Source organism: Salmo trutta, chromosome 16 (assembly GCF_901001165.1).
Source record: "Salmo trutta chromosome 16, fSalTru1.1, whole genome shotgun sequence".
In the NCBI taxonomy this organism is placed as follows: Eukaryota; Metazoa; Chordata; class Actinopteri; order Salmoniformes; family Salmonidae; genus Salmo; species Salmo trutta.
Genome location: NC_042972.1, coordinates 8925876 through 8949225, shown reverse-complemented (window position 1 = coordinate 8949225; position 23350 = coordinate 8925876). Strand labels below are relative to the sequence as shown.

At 42.4% G+C, this 23350-nt stretch overlaps 1 protein-coding gene across 1 annotated transcript in view; it reads left to right on the top strand.

The window, feature by feature from the left end:
- Positions 1-22684, top strand: part of LOC115150034 (sodium- and chloride-dependent taurine transporter) — a 38805-nt gene extending 16121 nt beyond the window's left edge. The window contains exons 5-14 of the mRNA XM_029692908.1: positions 946-1078; positions 1877-2011; positions 2464-2567; positions 2731-2855; positions 5363-5475; positions 8726-8863; positions 12020-12122; positions 12519-12619; positions 16893-17063; positions 17988-22684. Of these exons, the coding sequence (XP_029548768.1) occupies positions 946-1078; positions 1877-2011; positions 2464-2567; positions 2731-2855; positions 5363-5475; positions 8726-8863; positions 12020-12122; positions 12519-12619; positions 16893-17063; positions 17988-18146 (1282 nt within the window). The 3' untranslated portion in view covers positions 18147-22684. The remainder of the gene's footprint in view (positions 1-945; positions 1079-1876; positions 2012-2463; positions 2568-2730; positions 2856-5362; positions 5476-8725; positions 8864-12019; positions 12123-12518; positions 12620-16892; positions 17064-17987) is intronic.
- Positions 22685-23350: the final 666 nt, after the last annotated feature.

The following is a 23350-nucleotide window of genomic DNA, read 5'->3' as shown; positions in this document are numbered from 1 at the left end:
TGCCATTGGATGCATCTCAATCCATTCGCACTTCCGCATCTGCAGTGAAAGGTGACAGATAATCTGTCTTCTTACGTAAACGTCTGAACGGTTTGACCTATAAACTATTATGCTCTACGACCCCCACAAGTGTCACGGGAGTCGTCTGAAGGTAACCGGTACTGGTTTAAAAAACCAAACGGAAGTATGAGGGTAGTTTTGTGACTACCCCCCAAAAAGGGTTAAATATGTGTAAAAAAAATATATATATGTTATTAAAAAATAAAAAATATAAAATTTATATCTCCTAGATTAAGGACAGACACTCAAAACCTTGTTTCTTATGATTTTCTTTTTTTATGTCCTTTTTGCCATTTATGAATGTGTTATTCAATGCATTTCTATGGGCTTTAGTAGTAGGCCAAAATCTATATTTCATCATACATTTTTTTTCTACCTAAAGGGGTCTTAAAATTCAAAATCAAATAGCTAAATGATCCATAGTATGACCACCTTAAAACAATTAGTATGAACCTCCCCCATCACAACCGGCTGTGATTGGGAGCCCCATAGGGCCTAGGGCCTAGCGTCGGCCGGGTTAGGGGAGGGTTTGGCTGGGGGGGGTTTCTTGGCTCATCGTGCTCTAACAACTCCTTGTGGTGGGCCGGGCACCTGCAGGCTGACCACTGTCATCAGGTGAATGGTTTTTCCTCTGACACTATGGTGCGGCTGGCTTCCGGGTTAAGCGGGCATTTGTTAAGAAGCGCAGTTTGGCGGGTTATGTTTCAGAGGACGCATGACTCAACCTTCACCTCCCGAGGCCATTGGGGAGTTGCAGCGATGAGACAAGATAGAAAAAGGGGGTAAAAATCACTACTTGAACTGACCTGGTAAAATTCTGGGCCCCAGTTATAGGACAACTGACCCTCTCTTCCCCAACATTACTTTTTGTCTTCTCTCCAACAGACGTAACGTCCTTAGCATCTCCAGTGGCATCGATGAAATCGGGGAGGTCAAGTGGGACCTTGCTCTGTGTCTGCTGGGGGTCTGGGTCATCTGTTTCTTCTGTATCTGGAAGGGAGTCAAATCCACTGGGAAGGTGAGCTTAGCTGGGAAGTACTTTATATTTTCCATATATAAATAGATTTAATGTAATGGACATTTTCTGTCAGACCACGTACCATTCGGCGTTTACGCAAACACACCCTGAAGCCAAATTGTTGGTCAAATATATCCACAGCAAGGAGAAATGAAAGTGCAACAAATGTTAACTTGTACACCAAAAGGCCAACATTTTATTTACGGTAATTGAATGGGGTGGGAATGTCCTTTCTAGAGATTCTAATTCTATGGATTTCCCCCCTGCCACTGCCTGCACGGATTCATACATCTTAATGAGACACACCTCAAAGTGCAACGATGCCAAGTTGAACAGGCTACTACTATACGACAGACTATCGGCATAAATCAAGAGCAGTGTTCCAGAGTGCAATTAAATCTCTCCGTAACGAGTGTAAACAAGAGCCAGACCAGGCACAGCAACACCCCCGGGACCAGTCAGGGAGCTGGATCGATCCCAGAAACCTTGTTTAATTGAGCCAATTGATTGGTTTAGCCTGATTTATGTTTCCTTGTCCCTCTAAGCTATAAATCATTCGGTATCTGCAGTCTTCGCTTCCTGGAAAGGGAAGCTTGGTGTCAGCCTTCACAAAATAAAAGGAAAGAGAATAACAGAGAGGATTGGATTCTGATAAAAGATAGGGTTACGATTCTGACAGACAACTGAGAATGTGTCAAATCTGTCTCTTTAGACAAAGAAATGTATGTGGATGAGATCGACACTATCGATGTGTAAATCTGCTGATACATCGACGGTTTGTCCTCTGTTTCCCAACAGGTTGTGTACGTCACTGCTACCTTCCCCTTCGTCATGCTGATCATTCTGTTGATCCGCGGCGTCACTCTGCCAGGAGCATCTGAAGGAATCAAGTTCTACCTGTACCCAGACCTGCAACGTCTCAAAGACCCTGAGGTAGAACCACCTTGCCTTGCCCCACCACTCCCCACCCTGCCCTGTCCTGTCTTGGAACTTTTTAAATCTAATCATTAAGCAACTGTGGCTGGGATTCAAACAAACCACACAGAATCCTGGCCTAAATCTTGAATTTCAAATCCTTTGAGTTTAATATTTGATCTTATCTTTAGAAAGAAATATTTCAATCGCCATAATGAATAGAAAGGGGAATAAAGGACATCCTTGTCTTACGCCCCAAGATAATGTTAATGTGGTGTAGTTGGCTGTAAAGCTCATTTTCATTAGTAGTCCTTGGGTAAACGTGATTCTCCTGGGATAAGGAAAATTGTGTAGACAAAGTCAGTCAAAATATTGCCCAATGTAATAATACCTCAAATAGTCTAAATACTACTCAGTGTTTCCCAAAGCTTGCGTCTCAGCCTTCATGTCTTCTCCCCTTCTACCTCCAGGTTTGGATTGATGCAGGAACTCAGATCTTCTTCTCCTATGCCATCTGTCTGGGAGCTATGACGTCACTGGGGAGCTACAACAAATACAAATACAACTGCTATAGGTGAGCATCCACGCCGGGGGGGGTGGGAGGGGGGAGGGAGGTGATGGTGGTGGTGGGACCTAATCCAGTGGTTAAAGAAAAATGGGTAGAAAAAAAAGAAAAAAGTGGGGAACCTAGGTTCCTTTTGTGTTCATTAACAACCTCCATGACATGTGTGATATAGGGACTGTTTGCTGCTGGGAGGCCTCAACAGCGGTACCAGTTTTGTGTCTGGCTTCGCAATATTTTCCGTCCTGGGCTTCATGGCACAAGAGCAAGGGGTGGACATTGCCGATGTGGCAGAGTCAGGTACGAGGTGGTCAAAGTGGCAGTGATGGTGGGCGCTGCTACTTAAAATAAACAAACAATAAACAACAGCAAAAACAACAGTGTTGCTGGTTCTATCCAACAGAAAAAAAGACAAAATCCGAAAGACACTAGATAAAGTTAAATGTAAAGAATGAAATGGATTTATTTTCATGAAAGACGGCATCGAAATATGGAAGTTTCGGCAATCAAACACTGCTTGACAGAAATAAAAATACCAAGTTACAGGATAAAAAAAACAGCTTACTGTGGTAAAACCTTTCAGTGCACCTCTATATCATGGATATCACATATTTGGATCTGGTTGGATTCTTCAAGCAATCGAGTATCAAGGAACATGCTGGTGGAAAGAAAAAAAGTTTTACTGTTAAATTGGATCTTATCCAGAACGCTAGGGAGCGAAGAGTCAAGCCATGCATGAGAGATCCCATCATGACCTTTTCTTCTCACGATCAACCAGTAGATTTAAGAGTCCTGCTCCAGCCTGTTCCAACAGATACTGTATCTACTGTATGAGGGCGAAGCATAATGTCAGTAATCCAGGACATCTTGTGCCAAGTTAAAATAAGCAAGTATGACTTAAGTCTCACTTATGACACTTAACTCTGGGCTGTTTTAGATGGGTCTAGCATATTTATCCGTCTTTTACAATGTGATCAGTTCAATGGTTGATGCCCATGGCGGATTCTATTTGTTCTGTAAGTTTCTAATTATAAGCATGTTTTTAACTATTGCACTTGTTATGTCATTCTCCTTCTACTGCTGTGTATACTACAAGGAGGCATCAATGTGGTGATGTTTTTAGGTGATTTTTCTGTAATTGAGAAAAAACACCCTTAATTTCTACTTTTATTATAGCAGATATACTATACTGTACATTCTGATATGAAAGATGGGTCTTTTGATGGTATTAACTGAGATTCTGCATCACTGGCTCCCTCTTGCAGTGTGTAGTCAGTCTGCTCTAGCCTTGAATGATATCTCTATCCCTATCCTTCTGAGGAGACTGTGCAGGGGGTTCCTGCGCAGGGTGTTCCTGCTGGAGTACAGAGATACAGTGAATGCATGAGAAATGATGACTGTAGAAAATAAATCATTTAAATACTGAGCTATCTCAGTAATCTATCTCAGTATCTCAGCTGTCTGAGCGATCTCTTTCTCTGAGAAATTCTATTAGTATAAAATAATATCATTTCCCCCATATTTTTGTTTATAAAATATAGCTCAGTATTTGAAATGTTTATTTTATACAGTCATTATTACTCATCTTTGTCAAGGGTGTCAATAATTTCAGACCCCACTGTATATATTACATCATATGATGAAATAAATTTAGTTGATAAGTATACTGATCTAGATTAATGCTATTTACTGTAAGCAGTTTAATATAATAAGTAATTCAATGAGTTTCGATGGGAGAGTTTTGGTACACTTTACTGTAGATGGTCTGTGATACCATGTTCTAATTTACACCTTGTGCTGTAAGCATTGAAATAAGGTGCATGGTGCACTGAGAAAGAGACAACTTGGTCTTTGCCTTAAACTGCAGCAACTTGATTCTGAGGGGAGAGGTTTTATTTTTGGGGTAGAAATGCAGAGTAGTTCCAGATGTGCACCCACGCTGAGGATGATACATATGTGCTGAAGGCGACGGCATTACCTGCTAGACCAGCCTCAAGCACGACAGAGGATTTTATTTTATTATTATTATTATGGAAGATTCAAAGCCAGCTCACTAGGCAGTCTGCTAGCTAGTCATGTCGTGTTTGGTTGGATGCCTTGTCATATATTTCACAGCTAAACCAACTTTATTCTATGTGTTTGCTGTTTTTCCTGTTTTGTTTTTTAACTTCTGTTGTAACAGGTTATCCCATTGTTATAATGCCACGTTATCGTGACGTTGCTATAGTTACAATCAAGAAGAGGCGACGTATGTTGCCTCTGATCCTGTCGTTGTTATTATATACTATATATTCTACTATATACTATACTAGTTATGTTATATACTAGCCTATATATTCTACTATATACTATACTAGTTATGTTATATACTAGCCTATATATTCTACTATATACTATACTAGTTATGTTATATACTAGCCTATATATTCTACTAGTTTAGTATAGTTATTATATACACATATTGATAGGGGATGAACATTTTAAGCTGTTCTATTGTAAGGCTATGTTGACCTTCTTTGATTGTTCTTGTCATAACATGAATCCCTAGTCTTACCAGGAACCATAAGTTAAAAGGGCATTGACAATACATTACACTTAAATGGCCTACGGTATATGATCGTAAGGATAAGATGAGACGAGATAGATCTACACTTTGAGGATTTTTATTTCTTATTAACATTAGTTTGGTCTGTGTTATACTTGGACGCACCAAGATGGCATCAGACCAGATCAAACGATAGAACCCTGGTTTCTAATTGTGTTTTCTCCACTTCCCCATCCCCCTCTCTATTCTTGTTCCTCTCTAGGTCCTGGCTTGGCCTTCATTGCCTATCCTAAAGCTGTGTCTATGATGCCGCTGCCAACCTTCTGGGCTATCCTCTTCTTCATCATGCTTCTGCTACTGGGTCTCGACAGTCAGGTCAGTGGTCTACTCCGTATAAATTGAGAATCAAGTATCTGAATCTGAATCTGAATCTGAGACAGTCAGGTCAGTATATTCAGTATGAATTGAGAATCAAGTATCTGAATCTGAATCTGAGACAGTCAGGTCAGTATGTTCAGTATGAATTGAGAATCAAGCATCTGAATCTGAATCTGAGACAGTCAGGTCAGTATGTTCAGTATGAATTGAGAATCAAGTATCTGAATCTGAATCTGAGACAGTCAGGTCAGTATGTTCAGTATGAATTGAGAATCAAGTATCTGAATCTGAATCTGAGACAGTCAGGTCAGTATATTCAGTATGAATTGAGAATCAAGTATCTGAATCTGAGACAGTCAGGTCAGTATATTCAGTATGAATTGAGAATCAAGTATCTGAATCTGAATCTGAGACAGTCAAGTCAGTATGTTCAGTATGAATTGAGAATCAGGTATCTGAATCTGAATCTGAGACAGTCAGGTCAGTATGTTCAGTATGAATTGAGAATCAAGTATCTTTATTTTTATTTTATTTCACCTTTATTTAACCAGGTAGGCAAGTTGAGAACAAGTTCTCATTTACAATTGGCCAAGATAAAGCAAAGCAGTTCGACACATACAACAACACAGAGTTACACATGGAGTAAAACAAATATACAGTCAATAATACAGTAGAAAAATAAGTCTATATACAATGTGAGCAAATGAGGTGAGATAAGGGAGGTAAAGGCAATAAATAGGCCATGGTGACGAAGTAAATACAATATAGTAATTAAAACACTGGAATGGTAGATTTGACAGTAGATGAGTGTGCAAAGTAGAAATAATGGGGTGTAAAGGAGCAAAATAAATAAATAAATACAGTAGGGGAAGAGGTAGTTGTTTGGGCTATTTATAGATGGGCTATGTACAGGTGCAGTAATCTGTGAGCTGCTCTGACAGCTGGTGCTTAAAGCTAGTGAGGGAGATAAGTGTTTCCAGTTTGAGATTTTTGTAGTTCGTTCCAGTCATTGGCAGCAGAGAACTGGAAGGAGAGGCGGCCAAAGGAGGAATTGGCTTTGGGGGTGACAAGTGAGATATACCTGCTGGAACGCGTGCTACGGGTGGGTGCAGCTATGGTGACCAGCGAGCAGAGATAAGGCAGGACTTGTAGATAACCTGGAGCCAGTGGGTTTGGCGACGAGTATCTGAGTCTGAATCTGAGACAGTCAGGTCAGTATATTCAGTATGAATTGAGAATCAAGTATCTGAATCTGACTCTGATTCTGAAACAGTCAGTAGTATACTCATAATGAATCAAGGAGCTGAATCTGACTCTGATTCTGAAACAGTCAGTAGTATATTCATAACGAATCAAGGATCTGACTCTGAATTTGATACAGTCACGTCAGTTGCACCTTCAGCGGGGACGTAAGGAAACCGGAAGCATACGGTTTATGGGAAAAGCATAGATTGAAGAGGAGAAGCCTGAAAACCGGATGTTTCTGCTTTCTGATGACCCCGTTCAGGCGTTCCTTTTACGACTGCTACGTTAGGATAGATCAGTGGTATCGTCATAATGAATCAAAAATCGGAATCTGAGAAAGTCAGGTCGTTATAACACAGTGGTAAGGAAGTGTATTGATATCAGTCATATGAGCACTAAGATTATGAAATTATACACATTGTATTGTCTTGTTTATGGAAGTTGTATGTTTTATTATGAGACAGTAAGTCAGTTTATTGATATGAGTGATACAATTGCTGAGATGGTGAAAAATATACACTTTGTAGGGTAAATGTACAGGGTTGTAAGCATGTTAAGAGATAGAGGTGCCTTTGTTCCAATTTTCAAGATCCAATGTCATTAGAGCGTGGCCACAGTCAGTATATTAATATAGGGAAGTTGTAACTAAGCAAGTTCCTGAATGTCACATGGTCAGCTTTATTAACCTGCATGGGGAAATTCATGGTCACATGGCCAGGAAAAAACTTGTGGCCCATATACATGTGATCAGGAGAAAAAACTCCTGCCCCCGTACACATGTGATCAATACAGGCCTAAACAGGACTAAACAGTCAGTCAATAAAAACGGTCAATCCACAGAGGCAAGCCACGACACGGACACATCACCCCAGGTTCTAATGCTGGATGTTAACTGCTTATGAAAAAACAACTACATGTTGGCGTAGTCAGTCAGTTAGTCAATACAGCTAAATGCTAGCATCCATAATGCTAGCATCCATAGACAGTTGTATCATTACCACAGCTAAATGCTAGCATCCATAATGCTAGCATCCATAATGCTAGCATCCATAATGTTAGCATCCATAATGCTAGCATCCATAGACAGTCGTATCATTACCACAGCTCAATGCTAGCATCCATAGACAGTTGTATCATTACCACAGCTAAATGCTAGCATCCATAATGCTAGCATCCATAATGTTAGCATCCATAATGCTAGCATCCATAGACAGTCGTATCATTACTACAGCTCAATGCTAGCATCCATAATGTTAGCATCCATAATGTTAGCATCCATAATGCTAGCATCCATAGACAGTCGTATCATTACTACAGCTAAATGCTAGCATCCATAGACAGTCGTATCATTACTACAGCTCAATGCTAGCATCCATAGCATCCATAGACAGTTGTACCATTACCACAGCTCAATGCTAGCATCCATAGCATCCATAGACAGTCGTATCATTACTACAGCTCAATGCTAGCATCCATAATGTTAGCATCCATAATGTTAGCATCCATAATGCTAGCATCCATAGACAGTCGTATCATTACCACAGCTAAATGCTAGCATCCATAGCATCCATAGACAGTCGTATCATTACTACAGCTAAATGCTAGCATCCATAGACAGTTGTACCATTACTACAGCTAAATGCTAGCATCCATAGCATCCATAGACAGTTGTACCATTACTACAGCTAAATGCTAGCATCCATAGACAGTTGTACCATTACTACAGCTAAATGCTAGCATCCATAGCATCCATAGACAGTCGTACCATTACTACAGCTAAATGCTAGCATCCATAGCATCCATAGACAGTCGTAACATTACTACAGCTAAATGCTAGCATCCATAGCATCCATAGACAGTTGTACCATGGGAATTAAACCCACGACCCTTGTCGATGCAAGAGACATGTTTTATGGACTGAGCCACACAGGATGTTAGCCTATCAGGCCTACTGTATGCACCACTACTCTCATCTCTTGTCTCTGTGTCTTCCTGTCCCCAGTTTGTGGAAGTGGAAGGACAGATCACCTCCTTGGTGGATCTGTATCCCTCCTTCCTAAGGAAGGGTTACCGTCGGGAACTTTTTATAGCTACAGTGTGCTCCATAAGCTATCTTCTGGGACTTACCATGGTTACTAGGGTAAGTACTATCTTCTGGGAGTAAACTTGAACTTTTTACTCTGATATCATATGGCCCTAATGTTACTTAAATAAGTTCTAGTTAATGTACTTTCCTATGTAAGATACAGTATCACAAGTGTCCAGCCCAGTCCCGAACCTTAGCGACACCCTAATACATATACAATTATCTTACTAAAATTAAGCGACACCCTAATGAATATAATATTATCTTACTAAAATTAAGCGACATCCTAATGAATATGATGTACAGTGCATTTGGAAAGTATTCAGACCCCTTGACTTTTTCCACATTTTGTTACGTTACAGCCTTATTCTAAAATTGATTAAAAAAATAAAAATCCTCAGCAATCCACACACAATACCCCATAATACAAAGTGAAAACATGTTTTTACACATTTTTACAAATGTATAAAAAATTTAAAACAGAAATACCTTATTTACATGCTAAGTTATTTTTATACATTTTACAAATGTATAAAAAATTAAAAACAGAAATACCTTATTTACATAAGTAATCAGACCCTTTGCTATGAGACTTGAAATTGAGCTCAGGTGCATCCTGTTTCCATTGATCATCCTTGAGATGTCTCGACAACTTGATTGGAGTCTACCTGTAGTAAATTCAATTGATTGGACATTGGAAAGGCACACACCTGTCTATATAAGGTCCCACAGTTGACAGTACAAAAACCAAGCCATGAGATCGAAGGAATTGTCCGTAGAGCTCCGAGACAGGATTGTGTCGAGGCACAGTTCTGGGGAAGGGTACCAAAATATTTCTGCAGCATTGAAGGTCCCCAAGAATACATTGGCCTCCATCATTCTTAAATGGAAGAAGTTTGGAACCACCAAGACTCTTCCTAGAGCTCGCTGCCCGGCCAAACTGAGCAATCGGGTCAGGGAGGTGACCAAGAACCTGATGGTTAGTCTGACAGAGCTCTAGAGTTCCTCTGTGGAGTTGGGAGAACCTTCCAGAAGGACAACTATCTCTGCAGCATTCCACCAATCAGGCCTTTATAGTAGAGTAGCCAGACGGAAGTCATTCCTCAGTAAAAGGCACACGACAGCCTGCTTAGAGTTTGACAAAAGGCACCTAAAGACTCTCAGTCTGATGAAACCAAGATTGAACTCTTTGGCCTGAATGCCAAGCGTCACTTCTAGAGGAAACCTGGTACCATCCCTCCCCAGTCCTTAACGTTTACAAGCATACCCATAACATGATGCAGCCACCACTATGCTTGAAAATATGAAGAATGGTACTCCGTGATGTGTTGTGTTGGATTTACCCTAAACATAAAGTTATTTTCTTTGCCACATATTTTGCAGTATTACTTTAGTGCCTTATTGCAAACAAGATCAATTAGTTTAGTTTTGTGGAGTAACTACAATGTTGTTGATCCATCCTCAGTTAACTCATGTCACAGCCAATGAACTATAACTGTTTTAAAGTCACCATTGGCCTCATGGTGAAATCCCTGAGCGGTTTCCTTCCTGTCTGGCAGCTGAGTTAGGAAGGATGCCTGTATCATTGTAGTGACTGGGTATATTGATACACCATCCAAAGTGTAATTAATAACTTCACCATGCTTAAAGGAATATTCAAAGTCTGTTTTTTTTTTTTTCCCAATCTACCAACAGGTATCCTTTTTTGCGATGCGTTGGAAAACTGGTCTTTGTGGTTGAATCTGTGTTTGAAATTAACTGCTCGACTGAAGGACCTTACAGATAAATGTTAGGGATACAGAGATGAGGTAGTCATTCAAAAAGCATGTTAAACACAATCATTTGCACACAGAGTGAGCCCATGCAACTTATTATGTGACTTGTTAAGCACATTTTTTACTCCTGAACTTATTTAGGCTTGCCATAAGAGAGTGGTTGAATACTTATTGACTCAAGACATTTCATCTGTTCATTTTTAATGAATTAGTACACATTTTGAAAAACATAATTCCACTTTGACATTATGGGGTATTGTGTGTAGGCCAGTGACAAAAAAATATAAATGTAATCAATTTTAAATTCAGGTTGTAATACAACAGAATGTGGAAAAAAGTCAAGGGAAGTGAATACTTTCTGAAGGCAATGTAGACAATATAGCTTCACCTTATGGCAGTGGTTCCCACCGCACTTGAATAGAAAATGGTCTTGTGGAGCTTTTAAACCTCAAATTCCCCCAGAAACAAGAGTCCCATACATTCAGTTCCACTTTCTATTTTCCTATCTTCTCATGCCAGTACCTCACAATAGCACCACTCCAAATATTCTGGTGTGGCCTGAGCTTCCCAGTAGCCTACTGTATGGTCTATTTAGAGAAATATTTGGCTCACACATACACCTCGCTCTCTTTTATCTCCACTCTGAGAAACCCTACTGAACTGTCAGTCACTTTCTGGGAAGCTCATCTCAAACCAGGGCATCATGAGCTGTAAAAAGTTATTGCTAGCTAGCTATACTTGGAGATACTGTGCGGTGTCCCTGCCTCTCAGCCTCATAATGTAGAAAGAAGCATGGGATGACCCTCAGAAAGACCAAACCCACCACAGACCCTACTCCCTAATCCTACCCCACTAAGCCCCCTAGACAGCCAGGGAGTCAGGGACTTACTGCTTTATGTAATTTCGACCACAGTAGCCTGCTCTTTTTCCATGACATCACAACCTCATGTTGCCTCTCTGACTGAGTGCTCTGTTGAGAGTTGGAACTCGGGACGGCTCAAGGTTCCGTTGGGCTATTGTGTCGGAACATGTCTGCATCACAAATGGTACCCTATTCCTTATTATATAAAGTGCACTTCTTTATCCAGGGCCCATAGGGCTATGGTAAAAAGTACTGCACTATGTAGGGAACAGGGTGCTATTTGGAATTCGAACGGTTATTCTCCCACCACTACACTCTTAGAAAAATTAGGTGCTATGTACAACCTAAAATGGTTCTTCAGCTGTCCACATAGGATAAACCTTTTGAAGAACCTGTTTTGGTTCCAGGGAGAACCCTTTTGTGTTCAATGTGGAACCCTTTACACTGAAGGGTTCTCCTATGGGGACAGGCGAAGAACCCTTTTGGAACCCTTTTTTGTTGTTGTAAATCTATGCATTGAATCCTACATTCACACATGAGCCAAGCACTAAATCCTGTTCCTCTCTCCCATAGGGTGGCATGTATGTATTTCAACTCTTTGACTACTATGCAGCCAGCGGTGTGTGCCTTTTGTGGGTTGCATTCTTTGAATGTATTGCTGTAGCCTGGGTTTATGGTACGTCTACTAATATAATGCTCTGTCTGTGTATGTCTGTATAGGAGCTGTGGTCCTTAAATGTCCTCGGGCTCCGTCAGTGAAATACATTCACAACTACTCCAGCTGTATAGAGATGTTACAGTTCTGTCTCAATTTATTGTTGCATTATATCGCCGGACACCGTCAAAAATACATCTAGACCTAGACAGGCTGTGTCCCAGTATAAAGAGAAACATGAGATAGAATACTGTCTACATCACAAATGCTACGCTATAGTCCCTATAGTGGATGTCTTTTTGACCACAGCCTTACTATAGGCCCTGGTCTAAAAGTAGTGCACTATAAAAGGAATATAGTGTACCATTTACATCAATCTGACAAAATGCTCTATTTTTTTTTCTCTCCTCCTATCAGGCGTTGATAATTTCTATGATGCGATTGAAGACATGATTGGCTACAGACCAAATCCCTGGATGAAATGGAGCTGGTCTTTAATCACACCTCTTCTTTGTGTGGTGAGTCTATGTTCATTCATATTGACTTTCGTATCAAATGGTACCCTTGCTGTATTTTTATTCTATATAATGTAACCTATGGGCCCTAGTCAAAAAGAAGTGCACTACATATGGAATAGGGTGCCATTTGGGATGTAGACCCTACAGTAAAGGACAGAGAGTGATATATCTGTACATATCTGTCATCCCTTCCTCCCCCCACTCAAACATTATACTACTACAGCAGCAGTGTGTGTGTTTGCGTTTGCGTGTCCGTCCGTTCATCCGCTGGATTTGCTGTGAAAATCCACAAGTGACTCAGTAAGTTCAACAACGCTGAACCCAAGATGGAATGGCCATCTGCCTGCTAAAAGAGAGGAGAGAGAGGAGAGATAGAGACAGACAGACAGATAGATAAACAGACAGTGGATTCATTCCCATCGGAGCTAGGGGTAGGGTCCTAGATTTGGGAGGTAGGGTCCTATATTTGTGGGGTGGGGTCCTAGATTTTGAGGTGGGGGGATCCTAGATTTTGAGGTGGGGGGGGTCCTATGATAATTTGCTTAACAAAAGTGGCCAGGCTCTGTAAGATCACATCCCCTCCTGTTTGGCCCTGGTGGTTAAAGGTTAACTGGTGGCCCTGCCTCCCTGCTAGTTAAAGATTAACCGTTGGCCCTGCCTCCCTGGAGGTTAAAGGTTAACTGGTGGCCCTGCCTCCCTGGTGGTTAAAGGTTAACTGGTGGCCCTGCCTCCCTGGTGGTTAAAGGTTAACTGGTGGCCCTGCCTCCCTGGTGGTTAAAGGTTAACTGGTGGCCCTGCCTCCCTGCTAGTTAAAGATTAACCGTTGGCCCTGCCTCCCTGGAGGTTAAAGGTTAACCGTTGGTCCTGCATCCCTGGAGGTTAAAGGTTAACCGGTGGCCCTGCCTCCCTGGTGGTTAAAGGTTAACCGGTGGCCCTGCCTCCCTGCTAGTTAAAGATTAACCGTTGGCCCTGCCTCCCTGGAGGTTAAAGGTTAACCGTTGGTCCTGCATCCCTGGAGGTTAAAGGTTAACCGGTGGCCCTGCCTCCCTGGTGGTTAAAGGTTAACCGTTGGTCCTGCATCCCTGGTGGTTAAAGGTTAACTGGTGGCCCTGCCTCCCTGGTGGTTAAAGGGTAACCGGTGGTCCTGCCTCCCTGGAGGTTAAAGGTTAACCGTTGGTCCTGCATCCCTGGAGGTTAAAGGTTAACCGGTGGCCCTGCCTCCCTGGTGGTTAAAGGTTAACCGGTGGCCCTGCCTCCCTGGTGGTTAAAGGGTAACCGGTGGTCCTGCCTCCCTGGAGGTTAAAGGTTAACCGGTGGCCCTGCCTCCCTGGTGGTTAAAGGTTAACTGGTGGCCCTGCCTCCCTGGTGGTTAAAGGTTAACTGGTGGCCCTGCCTCCCTGGTGGTTAAAGGTTAACTGGTGGCCCTGCCTCCCTGCTAGTTAAAGATTAACCGTTGGCCCTGCCTCCCTGGAGGTTAAAGGTTAACCGTTGGTCCTGCATCCCTGGAGGTTAAAGGTTAACCGGTGGCCCTGCCTCCCTGGTGGTTAAAGGTTAACCGGTGGCCCTGCCTCCCTGGTGGTTAAAGATTAACCGTTGGCCCTGCCTCCCTGGAGGTTAAAGGTTAACCGTTGGTCCTGCATCCCTGGAGGTTAAAGGTTAACCGGTGGCCCTGCCTCCCTGGTGGTTAAAGGTTAACCGTTGGTCCTGCATCCCTGGTGGTTAAAGGTTAACTGGTGGCCCTGCCTCCCTGGTGGTTAAAGGGTAACCGGTGGTCCTGCCTCCCTGAAGGTTAAAGGTTAACCGTTGGTCCTGCATCCCTGGAGGTTAAAGGTTAACCGGTGGCCCTGCCTCCCTGGTGGTTAAAGGTTAACCGGTGGCCCTGCCTCCCTGCTAGTTAAAGATTAACCGTTGGCCCTGCCTCCCTGGAGGTTAAAGGTTAACCGTTGGTCCTGCATCCCTGGAGGTTAAAGGTTAACCGGTGGCCCTGCCTCCCTGGTGGTTAAAGGTTAACCGTTGGTCCTGCATCCCTGGTGGTTAAAGGTTAACTGGTGGCCCTGCCTCCCTGGTGGTTAAAGGGTAACCGGTGGTCCTGCCTCCCTGGAGGTTAAAGGTTAACCGTTGGTCCTGCATCCCTGGAGGTTAAAGGTTAACCGGTGGCCCTGCCTCCCTGGTGGTTAAAGGTTAACCGGTGGCCCTGCCTCCCTGGTGGTTAAAGGGTAACCGGTGGTCCTGCCTCCCTGGAGGTTAAAGGTTAACCGGTGGCCCTGCCTCCCTGGTGGTTAAAGGTTAACTGGTGGCCCTGCCTCCCTGGTGGTTAAAGGTTAACTGGTGGCCCTGCCTCCCTGGTGGTTAAAGGTTAACTGGTGGCCCTGCCTCCCTGCTAGTTAAAGATTAACCGTTGGCCCTGCCTCCCTGGAGGTTAAAGGTTAACCGTTGGTCCTGCATCCCTGGAGGTTAAAGGTTAACCGGTGGCCCTGCCTCCCTGGTGGTTAAAGGTTAACCGGTGGCCCTGCCTCCCTGGTGGTTAAAGATTAACCGTTGGCCCTGCCTCCCTGGAGGTTAAAGGTTAACCGTTGGTCCTGCATCCCTGGAGGTTAAAGGTTAACCGGTGGCCCTGCCTCCCTGGTGGTTAAAGGTTAACCGTTGGTCCTGCATCCCTGGTGGTTAAAGGTTAACTGGTGGCCCTGCCTCCCTGGTGGTTAAAGGGTAACCGGTGGTCCTGCCTCCCTGGAGGTTAAAGGTTAACCGTTGGTCCTGCATCCCTGGAGGTTAAAGGTTAACCGGTGGCCCTGCCTCCCTGGTGGTTAAAGGTTAACCGGTGGCCCTGCCTCCCTGGTGGTTAAAGGGTAACCGGTGGTCCTGCCTCCCTGGTAGTTAAAGGTTAACCGGTTGCCCTGCCTCCCTGGAGGTTAAAGGTTAACCGGTTGCCCTGCCTCCCTGGTGGTTAAAGGTTAAAGGGTAACCGGCAGCCCTACATCCCTGGAGGTTAAAGGTTAACCGTTGGCCCAGCATCTCTGGAGGTTAAGCGTTGGCCCAGTACTCCTGGAGGTTAAAGGTTAACCGTTGGCCCGGCATCCCTGGAGGTTAAAGGTTAACCTTTGACCCAGCGGTCCTGGAGGTTAAAGGGTAACCGTTGGCCCTCTGTCCATGGAGGTTAAAGGGTAACCGTTGGTCCTGCCTCCCTGGAGGTTAAAGGGTAACCGTTGGCCCTGCCTCCCTGGTATTTAAAGGTTAACCGGTTGCCCTGCCTCCCTGGAGGTTAAAGGGTAACCGTTGGCCCTGCCTCCCTGGAGGTTAAAGGGTAACTGTTGGTCCTGCCTCCCTGGAGGTTAAAGGGTAACCGGTGGCCCTGCCTCCCTGGAGGTTAAAGGGTAACCGTTGGTCCTGCCTCCCTGGAGGTTAAAGGGTAACCGTTGGCCCTGCCTCCCTGGAGGTTAAAGGGTAACCGTTGGCCCTGCCTCCCTGGAGGTTAAAGGGTAACTGTTGGCCCTGCCTCCCTGGAGGTTAAAGGTTAACCGTTGGCCCTGCCTCCCTGGAGGTTAAAGGGTAACCATTGGTCCTGCCTCCCTGGAGGTTAAAGGGTAACTGTTGGCCCTGCCTCCCTGGAGGTTAAAGGTTAACTGTTGGCCCTGCCTCCCTGGAGGTTAAAGGGTAAACATTGGCCCGGTGTCTCATGCTGTGTGTGCTTGCTGGATTAAAACTGTTGAGGCATTTGGGAAATGTGGTGCTTGGCTCCGTCCGTAGGCTAATCCTGTTTAATCTTGTTTGATCTCCTGTGTCTTAACGGCCAGGAAACATAGTGCTATTTGTTCTCTTGAGACGGACTAAGGCGAGATTAAGGAGATCTCAAGGAGAATGAGAGGGACTAAGGAGAGTTTGAGGAGACTATGTGTTAGTGGATGTCAATTACTACCAGCTCTGATATTATTAGAATTTTAGATATGGCTGTAACGCTATTATCAATTACGTCAATAATTGTTTTCATTTGAATTTGTTTTCCAAAATGTTCATGAAACAATAGGTGTTTGTCTGAATGAATTGAAAGACTCGGTTTGCATCATTTAAAAAAAAGCATCAAACATCAAGTATTGTATTACTGAGAACAAGGAAGTTTTCAGGTAGATCCCTTGTTTTGAAACCGATAGTTAGCTAGTGCAAGCTGGCACTGCAAATGTACAAGAACGCCAAACCGTTTCCTCATTGTCAGACATTGGAGAATGTGAGTTAGCATTAATACATTTACCCTCCATTGGTGTTTTCTCTCTGCCTCCAGGGTTGCTTTGTCTTCTCCTTGGTCAAATACAAACCTTTGACTTACAACAAGGTTTACGAGTACCCCGACTGGTCCATCGGTGTGGGCTGGACTCTGGCCCTGGCTTCTATGATCTGTATTCCTATGGTGGTGGTCATCAAGATCATCCAGTCCGATGGACCATTCATAGAGGTTAGTACACAACTCTTATAACCCTAGCCCCCAAGCCCCTTGGTTCTAGACACTACACCCTAAGCTCTAGCCCCTCGTTTCTAGACACTACATCATAAGCCCTAGCCCCTACCCCTAGGTTCTAGACTGTACACACTAAGTCCTAGCTCCTACCCCTAAGTTCTAGACCCTAGACCCTAAGCCCTAGCCCCTACCCCTAGGTTCTAGACCCTACACCCTAAGCCCTAGCCCCTACCCCTAAGTTCTAGACCCTACACCCTAAGCCCTATCTCCTACCCCTAGGTTCTAGACCCTACACCCTAAGCCCTAGCCCCTACCCCTAGGTTCTAGACTGTACACACTAAGCCCTAGCTCCTACCCCTAAGTTCTAGACCCTACACACTAAGCCCTAGCCCCTACCCCTAGGTTCTAGACCCTAAGCCCTAGCTCCTACCCCTAGGTTCTAGACCCTACACCCTAAGCCCTAGCCCCTACACCTAGGTTCTAGACCCTACACCCTAGCTCCTACCCCTAGGTTCTAGACCCTACACCCTAAGCCCTAGCCCCTTCCCCTAGGTTCTAGACCCTACATCCTAGCTCCTACCCCTAGGTTCTAGACCCTACACCCTAAGCCCTAGCTCCTACCCCTAGGTTCTAGACCCTACACCCTAGCTCCTACCCCTAGGTTCTAGACCCTACACCCTAGCTCCTACCCCAAGGGACTTCATGTAGTTCAGAAGCTTCATCTTGACCTCTGAGCTCTGACTGATATACTGGACCTCCCAACAAAGTTGTGATTAAGCCAGTAGAAGTTGGTGAGTCTAGAGGTCATTTTTCAAGTTGATCCATCTGTAACAGGTACACTTGCCGTCATATAATCATACTTGTACAGTATATTGGTATTTAGTGGAATTAAACAGAGCTCTTCTTTTTGTCTCCACCCAGAGGATCAAGGCTGTGGCAGCTCCGCTGGGAGGTGCTAGCTCCCGTCCAGTCGACCACCGTCCCAAGGGCATGTCTGCCGAGCTGGCCTACCCCCTGGACCCTAACGGGAACAACGGCCTGATCAAGCCCACCCACACTATTGTAGAAACTATGATGTGAGCGCTCTCTGTGAGAGGAACGAATTGAAGAAAAAAAAAAAAGACCCGCTTTCTATGTTATTATACTATATTATCACTAAACTAGTTATAGGACCAGGTTTACATTGCTATGTATCTGCACTAGGAGTCTTCTTTTTGTTTTGTTTTCTACAGAGGAAGTTACATTATTGGTTTCCTGTCTATGTTTTTAATATTTTTTATTAAACTATTGTTATTAATATTACTGTTATTACGATTAATGTAGTTAGAAGGAAATGTAGATTTCCAAGCCACTTGGAGCAAGCAGAATCAGTACATGGTCCATTTTACTTCTTCTTTCCTGTAGAACTATAAGCGGTCGTCTCTATTTTAGGAATCTTTTTTTTTTTTAAAGAGAGAAGAAAATACATAATACAAAAGAAAGGGCCGTATAAAACCGTAAGAACTAAATGTGTGTCATGTTTTGAGCAGTAACATTTGACTATGTCATGTTTGTATCTAGATCAACCTAGCCCCTCTCTCTTCTCAGCTTAACTAATGTCTATAGTACGATAATATCGTGGAGGTGGTGCCCCTTGTATACAGTGAGATTAGTCCAGTGTGTTTGTCGTCGATGTTTGTTGTAAAATTACAACTGAACCTGAACGTACCTCCACTACTAGGCTGCGTTCAGGGTCCAGAGCATCTCATCTACAGTTGCTAAAAAGTTAGGGTTTTTAAAATCCTGCACCGGTCTCCAATACTTGTTTTTGACACAACTATTTGCTAGAAGGTACTTGAGCGCCTTGCAGCAATTGTTCTGTCTGTATAAATAACACTGCAGTACAACCTAGCTTTTTAGTGCCGGCAACTGTACCTGGCTCTGACTGTGGAGGTACAAACCTGTCCTCCTTGTACAGTGTCTAGTGTACATACATACAGTCAGCACAACTCCATTTTAAACTAGACTATACTATGCTGGTGAAGGACACTACTGCTACATGCCATCCATCCCAGTGCATACAGTAGCTACATCATACGTGTTTAAAGTCTGTGATGAATTATTTGCACTAAGTAATGAAGTGAGTTTTTTCCTTTATTCTTAGTGTTTTAGTCTGTTGTTGTATCTCGCTGGCTATAGATAGAGGACATTACATAGTGGCAAGTAAATAAGAAGCACAACATCACCCAATATAATGCATATAGCATCTCTTTAGTCTGTGTCTAATGGATTGACAGGAGCCTAAAGGACCTGCCATAATAACTTTACGCATTAATGTAAACTCCCCATACAGTAAATATTGATCATAAATCGTAAATATTGATCAAGGAACCATTCAAAATACAAGCAGACTGCTTCTCAATCATCAGATCTTTCTATTGAATTTCTGCAGGCTAGGTCAGTGTACATTCTGATGTAATGATAATACATATGGTAATCGATTAATATACTAACTTATACTATCCACTTCCTCCAGCCTTTTCACACTCCCTATCTATCAGTCGTCATATCTTAGTTTAGTTTTAAATATTATATTATTACAGCTTTTCAAAGAGGCAGAAACAATTCAAACAAAAGCCTGTTGGGATTTGAAGCGTTATGATTCACAATGCAAAGATATTCTTCTTAGAATGGAATGTTGAAATGTGAAACCCCATGTAGTGAAACTGAAGCTTCGCTTAATTCTATTGATTCTATTACATAAAAATAAAAAAATCTATTTTTTTTCTGGGGGTATAAAATCAGAACGTTTAGTTTATTGTACTTTGATTGTTTTTCAATCACGTTTTTGCCTTTTTGTATTCAAAATGTAAAATGACCAGCCCGTCTCCAGTTACTAATACTTCCTGAGGATGAATCGTCATTTAACAACTTACTGTTAATCAACAAAACTGCAATTTGTAATGTGCAATACTTCGTAGAAAGATAAGTATTTTTTCACTCTGTTTTTCAAATAGGTGGTACTTTTAACTTTATAGAGAGAAATTTAAAAAAAAACTTGCTTAAACAATGCGAGAGACAAAATTACAACAATTTCAGGGGCCAATGAAAACCTACCACAAAATCTTATGCCATAATATCAACAAAGAAACAACGTTCAATGCAGTAGTATCACTTTCTGTCATAACACACAGAGTTTGATTCATCTTTATCAAAAATATTAAACATTTTAAAATATCTGAAGTTGCAATGAAAAGTTATCCTGCCATTTTATAATGACTATCTCAAATCTGATTTGGTAGTCTGAATTGGCCTGTGAGGTATAGGTGACATTCTGAAATGATGCTGCCGCCAAACATAGGCCTGTCTATCTACCATAGTGCTGTTTGTTTGTACAGAAGATGTATTATGTCGCACAGAAATGAACCGCTAGTAGTTAGCTAGCTAGGCACCTGTAACAAACCGCTAGTTGTTAGCTAGCTAGGTACCTCTAACAAACCGCTAGTAGTTTTCTAGCTAGATACCTGTAACAAACCGCTAGTAGTTAGCTAGCTAGATACCTGTAAAAAAAACAAATGCTAGTAGTTAGCGAGCTAGGTACCTTACAGGTGTTGTATCAAAGAAGCTTACTGAAAAACCAAATGAGAATACATTATTACAGTGAAGATATTGACACCCAGTCCCATCGCTGGAGATTGGAGAAGTCTCTGACTGTATCCTAAATGGCACCCTATTCCCTACATAGTGAACTACTTTTGACATAGGTCTCTGGTCAAAAGTAGTACACAATATAGGGAATAGGGTGCCATTTAGGATCGTATCCTCCATTTCCATTGAGATTAGCTGTCTATAATCAGACAGGCTACTGATCCCTACAGATAGAAAACATAATGTTAAAGTTATTTAACTCTCCTGCCTCATACATTACATGTCATTACATACCAGCCCATCCTTTTTAAGAATGTACAAGGGGAAATGTTTTTAAACCATGAAGAAGAAACATTTTTCAAATACAATTTGAAATATTTTATTTTTTATTTCTATGGCGCTAAATAACCTGTAAAGCAAAAATGTGTGTTTAAAACAGGGTTTTACTGAGAAAAACATTAAACCTTTTTATTTCTTAATAAAAAAAAAAAAACATTTTTGGAAAAAAGCTTTTTGCTTTTCTCATGTGTAGTGTCCTTTAGTGAGTCTATAGACCACAGAATAAAGCAGGGATCTTGCACTTTAGTCACTCGACATTCATGACCCCAATAATAATAATTGATTGGATTTATAGAGCGCTTTACATAGTAAGGGGGAAGCTCACCTCATCCACCACCAATGTGTAACCATGGCAGCCATTTTGAAAAATAAATCCCACCACACAACAGCTCAACAGAGGTCAGGAAGACCCATTGCTGGGAGTATGGACCCAGTGCTCCCTCCCAAACCCCCACACTAGGGGGCTAAAGCAGCTACACCACAGGCTTAGCCAGGGCAGTTTAGCCTCTTGTCCCCTATGACCCCACAACAATGTTGTTTCCAAGGCAGTCTATTTCAATTCGGCACTTAAGCTGTATAGTTAGTAGCACACATTCAACATCGTGATGTAGTGTCACAAGAGGGTTGATGCATATTTAAAAGGGCCTTTTGAATAAAGGTAAATCCCATTGAAATATACCTCTATATCATCAAATTGACTGTAACCATGAAAATGAAGGATGCCTATAGATTTGTTAGCTTGAAGTTTAAAATTGACCTCTCCCACATTTTATATAAAGATACATACAATTTGGTAGGCCATAACTGTCATACTAGAGCAGAGGGTATGGTAAAATAGGAATGGCAGAAGTGATTAGCTAGTTAATTTCCAACCATGAAACAAAATCATGGTTACAAACTAAATCTTCATTTGGATAAATGTTACATATTTGTTACACAATAGTGTATCTGCTGAAATACTAAATGGTATTTCAGCATGACTGGGAAGATGAAAACAAGAAAAATAATTAATCTTCCCATTACTTTAATGCCACCTTAGTCCATTATCATAATTCATAAACACATCAGGTATGCAAGCCACACATTACTTTTGAAATTGAACACTAAGCCTAATGCTTTGTATCTGTCTTGGAATAAGCATGGAGGCATCAGGGAGGCCTTGGAGAAAATCCATTGCCTAGTCCCAGATCATGTTTGTGCTGTCTTGTCAACCCCTATGGTCCCGACTCACCATACGCGTTAACAAAAAAACACAAAAACAGATCGGGGACCATGCTAGAGAAACCATTCCTCAACAATCAGATTACAATACAGCAGCACCACATCTTCTGCCTTTGATCCTGCCTATGCTGTGGTGAACATCCAATGGACTTGATGGTGAACAGCCAACGGACTTGATGGGTTGACTATAGTTTCTAACAGCTTCTCTCTCCCACGTACCTTATAAAGACCAAACTGATTTATGTGGAGATATATGACATCTATATGTACTACTGTTCTTCATACCATTGCTTTGTGCAGTTATTTACTGGTTTTTACATTTGTAGTGATGAAAAAAAAAGCATATTTTTAGTAAGTGTCCTTCGCTTTGATAGGTGACATTCGTAATTTGACAACTTTGTGAGGGGAAAATAAAAATATGTTAAAAAAAATGTATTGTTAATCATTTATTTGATATATACTGTATATACAGTATATAAAAGAACACAGAAATACCTTCTTTACATAAGTATTCAAACCCTTTGCGATGAAACCAAGATTGAACTCTTTGGCCTGAATGCCAAGCATCATATCTGGAGGAAACCTGGCACCATCCGTTGAAGCATGGTGGTGGCAGCATCATGCTGTGAAGATGTTTTACAGCGGCAGGGACTGGAAGATGAACGGAGCAAAGTACAGAGAGATCCTTGATGAAAACCTGCCCCAGAGCACTTAGGACCTCGAACTGGGGCGAAGGTTCACCTTCCAACAGGACAACGACCCTAAGCACACAGCCAAGACAACGCAGCAGTGGCTTCGGGACAAGTCTTGAAGCCAAAGTCTGGACTTAAACCTGATCAAACATCTCTGGAGAGACCTGAAAATAGCTGCGCAGCTCCCCATCCAACCTGACAGAACTTGAGAGGATCTGCAGAGAAGAATGGGAGAAACTCCCCAAATACAGGTGTGCCAAGCTTGTAGCGTCATACCAAAAAAGACTCAAGGCTGTAATCGCTGCCAAAGGTGCTTCAACAAAGTACTGAGTAAAGGGTCTAAATACTTATGTAAATGTTATATTTCAGGTTTTATTTATTTATACATTTGTTTTTGCTTTGCCA